General features: G+C 44.7%; 1 protein-coding gene across 1 annotated transcript; it reads left to right on the forward strand.

The window, feature by feature from the left end:
- Window positions 1-3,750: 3,750 nt before the first annotated feature.
- On the forward strand, window positions 3,751-5,580 carry ITPRIPL1 (ITPRIP like 1). Its single transcript, XM_069212685.1, has one exon. The coding sequence runs from the start codon at window positions 3,751-3,753 to the stop codon at window positions 5,578-5,580; it is 1,830 nt and encodes a 609-aa protein (XP_069068786.1).
- Window positions 5,581-7,969: the final 2,389 nt, after the last annotated feature.

The raw sequence follows: 7,969 nt of genomic DNA on the forward strand, positions 1-7,969 counted from the left end.
GATTTCTCTGGCCAAGATTTAGACCTCTGCAACATCTAATATTTTGTTTCTACCTCTTTAGTAACGAAACGGAGAGAACTATAGACAAAAACAGCCTCCCTTCTGAGCACGTGGTAAAGCCAGCGTAGTATATTCGATTAAACCTGTTTCTGGCCAAAAATGTGCAACTCATGCCCAATTAATGGGTCTCTTGCAGAAAGAGAACATGTGGGGCTTATCCTCTGGAAAATCGCAGGACTGTGCCTCTTTTGATGTGATTATTAAGTCCGTTAACATTCCATGACAGGAACTTAAGGCCCTCCACGGTCACCATACCTGTGCCTGAGTGTGTGTAGATGCAAGACTGTGAATGTATGTACTGTACTGTCAGTGGCTGTGGTGATGCCAGAAACCAGAAGTATCTGTGGCTCCATGAATAAAATCACCCTAGAAACATAAAGTTAGAGAAACAAAGTAGTAAACAACACAGATAAAGGAAAATTGGAGAAACAACAATAGGGGAAATCTCATGTAGGCAAAACACTTGAATTAGCACGAAGTTGGGTATGAGAAAGTAATGTAGATCCTGTGTATGTTCAGCCTAAAGACAGGCAACAACGAATGAAGAAAAAAGCATAACAGTGGTCTTTAGGTACTATCCACTGGATCACTGGGTGTTCCACCCCAGACAAGGGCGGGACTGTTTTGATCTTGAACGATGACATCTGCAGTTGTGTCAACTGAGTTTTGGCCATTGCTTCCAACCATTCGATTTGTCCCTCCTCCTTATGGAACCCACAAGGAATAAGTGATTCTGACGGAGATTGAGCCGCTCCTCCACCTAATCCCAGGCACTCTCCAGAATGTTAGCCTTGTTATTGTATATGAAATTGAGACACACGGGTAAAAGTAGCTTGTATTGAATTTTCATTGTACATAATTTCTGTTTTACCCTAAGAAATGATCTCCATTGCTGTTGAACTTTAAGGGCATAGTCTGGAAATATCATCACCAGAGATGAACCGCAGAGCAGTTTGTCCAAGTCCGCAAAGTTATAGGTACGAACAATCATAGCCCACCCCCGCACCCAAGTAAATAGTGGGTGGGAGGTTGCAGGATTCTGTGCTCTTTCTCACCTATGAAGCATATTGAGACTGCATCAGCCAGTACTCTGGATTTCAGCCATGTAGTTGTAGGGGATGAACCTTCCATGCTCTCCAGGACATCCACGATCTTGCACCACAAGTGCCAAAAGTGTCCATCCTACACCTGAGTATGACCTGCATGGTACCAGGGTGATGCAGAATTTCTGTTACCTTGTAGTAACACCACCCCAGTACTGTGCAAGAATGACTTAAGTCCCAATGAATGGTAAGTAAACATGTGGGACGGGTTTATTGAACGTAAAACAACCCAATTCCCAATCCTGTGGAATTAACGCATACATTTACCACCTGCTATATGAGCAAGTAATAAATGTATTCTGGGACCTCTGTGTGGGGTTGGAGGGAGTGTGGGGTGGTAGGAGAGGGAAGGGGAAGCTGAGTTCTCTCAATGGGTAGCATTGTATGAAGGGAAAGAGGCTCATACAATTTTTACTGGCAGAATTAGTGCTCTGTGAAATCAGAGGCAGTGTTCCAAAAACCAGGAAAAAGGGTGCAGGAACACCAGCTCACTCAGAATCAGGTAGAGCGGAATACCATACGGTATTTTCACTCTGCCTGACTCAATTGGGACCATCATTGATAACAATTTTGAATTAAACATCTAGAAATGTAAACCTGGGTTTTGGATTGAAGCAATGGTTATATCCATCCGTGGTACACTCTAAAAATCCCAATAGTTGAGGTTTGGTTAGTAGATTTGGTAAAGTTGTCCACATCTGAATAAACACAAGGTTAGAGAAGGAAAAACGCAGGGAATTATAAAAATATGTATTGTTTAATGAATTGTATGAAGATTTATCAAGAGGCTTTGCTTTGTCTTTGCCTCCTTTGTGTATCCTATTTCATCTTCTCGTTTTCTGCATACAGTCCAAAATACTTGTGTACATACTTTTGTGCCACAGTTACATAATTTATTACATTATTTTAGTATTGGGCATAGATTGACTGTACCAATGTGTCCACTTGTGGGTTTATTTTAATGAAGTGTTGATAAAGGAATGTGAACGAGAATCATGCTTCCATTTGAGTGCCCTTGGAATTTGGGCAAAATCACCCCAAAATATGTTATTGTTCCAGCAAAAGTGAGATTTGGATTCAAGAAGGCACCTGAAATCTCTGAATGGTTAAAAGTGAATCATTGATGGCACTGTGAGACTGTAGGATAACAGTACCTTTGGTCATGTCTCTTACTCACCTACGCAACCTTTACCTTCCATACTGGCATCACAGGAATATGTTCCACTTTTCCTAGAGACAGAGAATAAAATGCAGTAAGGCAATAGCAGGGTCGTGTTAGCCATGATGAGGGTATAAACAGTATGTGCTCCTTATGGACCCATTGAAAATCGGACATGCATAGAGTCCCTCAGAGGGAAACTTGTAGTCAGAACTGAGCATAGCTTTGGCAGGACTCACCCATTGGGCATTATTGTGAGGTCCTTACCTTACTTCAACCACCATAACGTGGTGACCGACAGCATTATAACCATTTAATACTTGCTTAGAAGTCATCAAGTATGCACCCCTCCAACTTCTCTTCATCCTGTCCACCTCTATGCTGCTTGAAGTTGGTCCAGTGTTCGGAGTAGCCCTGGAGACGTTGCCTGTTCATGACCTGTCTCACTGCAGAACCATTGAGCGCTTGAGTCGCAGATGGTCTGTCACCCTACAGGACATACCTGTCAATGCTTGGCCTTCCACTCGGAATCTGTTGCTTGTTTGCCCCATGATGATGCCTCCAAAGACCGGCAGGAGAGACTGACATCTCGCCATCCAGCTCTTCCTCTCCAGGACCAATAAGCAGCTCTAGAACATTCATGACGTTTTCACACTCACACATGCACAACTACACAGTCAAACATCCATATATGAGACATGTAGGAAAAGAGGTCCCTATACTTTGATCCTTTGTGAAGAAAATGCTTCCCACCATGGAGAACCCCTTCCTCTATGTGTCCAGTTCTTTTGATTGTGTTTCGTCCCACATTCTTCTTTTGATATGAGTACATTTGAAAATGTTTCCCAGGTGGAAACTGCCTGCAAATTGTGGTGATCAACAACTTTTGTAGGTGGACACACCCAGGAATATTGCCAAACCTGTATATACAATTACTTTAGTGAACTGAGAAATTTCTCTATAGTGGCAGAATTTCTGCATTTACAAATTCACTTTGTTCATGGGCAAGTGCGCCCGTATTGATTATGTAATTCAGGATTGGAAATTTACATCTGCACCTTGGATATTTTGTGTACCCAAGTGTAAATTTAAATTTGAATGAGGCTCGTTATGATTAACAAAAGAATATATTTTTTGTTTTGGTATTTACTTCCTGCTTTTGTGTAGAAAGAAAGGTAATTTTTCTTACAATAAAATACATTTCTTCTGTGCATCTACTTGCGCTGTCTTCCCCCAGATTAGACAATCTGTAGATGAATGCTATGTGATTATTGAATAATGCATGAGGTGTAAAGGCAGGAGATGCAGGAGACTGAATGCATGTAAATAAACCCATGGTAATATACGTTTTTCCTGAACTATTCTCCAATAGTTTGACTGTCACATTCTCCTTCCTTTGCAGCCTCAACAGATATCCACATTACCATCATGGCCTTGCTCGGTCTGTACTTCCTTGTCGTCCTCCTGCATCACATGACAGGCCCTCCACTTTTCCACGACAGGGCCAAACCACACAGTATAGCCCGTTCCGAACAACAGAAGTTGCTGCGGCTGCGGAGGCACCAGCTGGACCAAGAGTTTGAGTGGCGCTGCCTGGAGGAGCAATGGCGGGAGCAGCAGCAGCAGGAGGTTGCCTGGAGTGACATGAAGACACAAGAGGTGCATTGGGGCTGTAATTTGTGGAACCTTGGACTCTTTGCAACATTCCTTCTTGTGGAGCTGTGGTGGCATCAACTGCAGCGGGATGCCATGCTGGAACGAGGGCAAAGCGAGGAGGAAGACTATGGCTTAGACATGGCCCTCCCATCCACACTACTCTGGCCTGGTTGTATGCCTGGCCGGGACTCCTTAGATGCCCTGTATGAGAGACACATACAGCATGGGGTGCACGATCTGGCAAGTGGTTGTGACTTTGTGGAGGGATTCACAGACAAGCTGCTGGAGGCTTGCCGGATTCTGTGCCGCAAAAAGGGTGGTTTGGTGTTGGAAAATGGGCTGGGCATTGGCAGCACCTTTGAAGGATGGAGCAGGAGTAAACAGCCCACTTTTGATGTTTTAGTACCATTCCAGCCTCCACAAGGTTATACATTCCGAGCAAAGACCATGCCCTGGCAGATTGCCATTGATAGATGTGGCATGCGTCAAATCATACTTGAATCTCAGTGTCCATGCACCTGCGGTGAGGCACCGTGCCAGCTGCACCCCAGAGGGAGGGTTTATCATAGCCGACATGGTGTGCCACCAGACACTCTACTTTGTACGGATGCCCACCTGGACACACAGAAAGTGCACACCTGGTTTCAAGTCTTGGTAGACAAGGCCTGGGGACTTATCTCTTATAAGTATGACTTCAAGCTCGTGCTGGTGCCCACTAACACATGCATGTTGCGATTGGAATACACATCTGGTCGGGTGTTGCATATTAACTTGATACCTGCAGTGCGCTGTGATGACTCTTGCGTCTTCCTGGTGAGGCAGGTTTCCGAGGCAGCAGATATGTCTGGCATCTATTGGATGAAATCCTTTGCAGTATATGAGCGTCAGTTTCTGAGGTTAATGAGGCGCTTCCTGCCAGAGAACAGTTGCCATCTGAAGTGTCTCAGTATCCTCGTCCACATGAGGGAGGAAAAAGTGATGTCCGACAAAGCCATCCTCACATCTTACCACTTCAAAACAGCTCTTATGCACCTGCTCACCAGAAGATCCCTGGATGCCTGGCGTGCGGATAGGATATCCCAGCGAACACAGGATGTGATGCGCTTCCTAGGGCGTGGCCTGAGTGAGAAGCATCTCTACCACTTCATTATCGGGAACCCTTCTTTGCCTCAAGAGATTTCAGTCCCTGGGGAATATCGCAGCAACGAGACCCAGAATCTTCTGCGCCCCTTGGTGTTGGAACATAAAGCCTATGGTCAAGCTGAGCATGAGTATGAAGAAATGGTGTGTGCACTTACCAGCCTAACCTCTCAGACCTCTGATGCGACAACACCCCTGACCTCCCAATGTCCTGAACTAGCAGCGCTAATGACGTCCCAATGCGTTGAGCTGTCAATCCCCCTGCCATTCCAGTGCCCTGATATAACAGTGCCCCTTTCATCTCAGTACTATGACCTCACTGTACCCCTACCCTCCCAATGCCCTGAACCGACAGAGTCTGAGACATTGCAATGCCTTGACCTCCCAATGCCCCAGGGGTTTCCAAATCTTGACCTCACTCTGCACTTACCTCAGACAGCATCTGACTTTCCAATGCCATAATCTGACGGGCCTTTAACCTCCAAATTCCCTAACCCGACAGTGTACCTAACCTACATGTACTGCAACCTGATTGTGCTCCTAATCAAACTATGCCCTGATTAGACCTTCCCCGTGTACCCCCAATGCCCTTTCTAGATGGTGGTCCAGACTTTCTCATCACATGACATGAACGTGCCCTTCTCTCAGTTTCGATGCCCTGACAACACACCTGGCTTTCCTATCCTCTGACCAGTATGCAATATGATACACTGGTGTGACACTCCATGATAGCCCAGAACTCTGACCTGACATATTTCCTAAATTCTGCAGCCAATGAACTTACAGAGCATCAAGAAAAAAATCATTTATCTGAAATGCATTAAAGATCCTGTTCTCTGCAAGCTGAGACTCGTAGGCAGACTTCTCTGTTCTGAGTTGTAATTTGATGAGCGTGTAGGCTTTTGTTGAGGTGATGTCCCACGTACAGGTAAGGCTAGATTTGTCTGGCCACAGTTTGGCTTGTTAGGCCTCAGTCTTGGAAGAAATATTCACAGAAAGCTGTCCAATGAAATGAGAATGGGCCCAGAAAGGAAGACCCTACATGAAATACTTAGAATTCATTATCAGAAGTTTGGAAAAAACATTTTTGTGGCTATAATTCTGCTTGCAGAGATTTCAAGTTGCACCATGTGAGGTGTGAGTGCTTCTTCCACCCCACAGCCCTGAATCTGTCCCACGTTACTGAGCAGTTCACACAATGAGTATCTGAAATCACACTACTACCCATTCTGGCTGTGGCTAACCACTGTGCAGAAGAAACTTGAGGGTGAGTGTTCTTCGGCTGACCTTTCACTACACCATACATTAGCAACTCACTGTTGGTACACAGATCCTTTCAGTTTCAGACAATTCTTTTCCATGTGAATTTCTTGCACATGGTAATTACAATTTACGGGCACTCTTGAATAGAAAAAGAAGTCAGAAAATCTGGAAATATGGGCTCAAAATAGAGTCCAGTCGTCTTCCTAAAGGCTAAGAAGTTTTGAATTTATTCAGCCTCTGTAGAAAATTTATGACATCTAACCATGACTTGGCTGAAAAACTCTCTTGACATCTGTTGTAAAACATCCAGTGAAGAGAACCTTGAACAGTAAATTGTCGGTGGTGCACATATGCCTCCTGGGCTGATAAAACAAGATTCTGTGTTTCAAAAAGGATTGGAGACTCACAAAATAAGGATTGAGAGTGATGTGTCATACCAATGCAGCTCCAACAACATAGGCGGCGTGTGCATTATTCTGGGGACATTTGAGTTAATCTGTGCTATATTGTTTTGGACCATCTTTAGGTGACTTAACAAGTGCTGTGGTACTCCAGCATGTCATGCATTGCAGGAATTAAGTTTGGCACCAAGAGTCGCCCTGCTTAGCAGGGTTAACTATCCCTTGCACAGAAATGTTCTAGAGCTTGTTTACATACCATGGTAGTAAGAGGATCATTGGAGCCCCCATTAAACTTCCGAAGTGAATTATTACACCCACATGTAGCAGAGATTTGCTAGATGCTCGGTGCCGAAGCCAAACCTACGTTTCTGCTATACCGTCCTTCTGAGTAAACTCTGACAGTGGGTGGTGGTTGCCCTTCGTCTTGGAGCAGGCGAACATGAAATACAGCTTCTCCTCTTGAGTTTGTGCAAGGCAAGGTCCCACTCCCTAGCTGGGAAAGAATACGAAGACAATGCCTCACCAACAGAGGAAGGCTCTCTAAAAATTGGGAGACAGATTTGCTGGGCCAGAGGATTAGCAGACACCTGACACATGCAAATAATACCATGCACCATAAGCGCCCATGGATCCGACTAAGAAAATGCAGCATAGAGCTAACAACTATTGTTATTTTATCTACTTCAACGAATGCAACAGAAGACAGTGCAATTATACACATCCCTGAGCACAGCTCTCCTGAACATGTAGTTTCCTGTCTCGGAATGCAGTCCCTTCCCCATGTTTTGGGCCTGTTGGTATCACATGAGTTGAGACCCTTGTTAGAACGAGGAAATTTGGCGTGAACTGGGTGGTATGCTTTTATACCGAAAGTCCCTCCATATTCCGTTCTCAATATTTTTGTACCACGATATTCGGGGGGGGGGGGAGGGGGGGACGATATTCAGTACTACAATCACCCCCAATCCAAAGTTCTGCTGGGTCCACACTATTATCTCAGGGAAGCATTTACCATGCAAGGTTATACCAAGATGATTTACACAGCGAAAGTGCTCGAAAACATAGAACTGTTGTTGCTTTTTCTGGGTCGGTGAGCAGAAAAGGTTCAGCTGCTTTACAGTCAATGATAGTGGTTGTCTTTTACCTCCATGCTCTTACCCATCTCATGGAATACCGGTGTTGACCTT

This window comes from Pleurodeles waltl, chromosome 11 (genome assembly GCF_031143425.1).
Source record: "Pleurodeles waltl isolate 20211129_DDA chromosome 11, aPleWal1.hap1.20221129, whole genome shotgun sequence".
NCBI lineage: Eukaryota > Metazoa > Chordata > Amphibia > Caudata > Salamandridae > Pleurodeles > Pleurodeles waltl.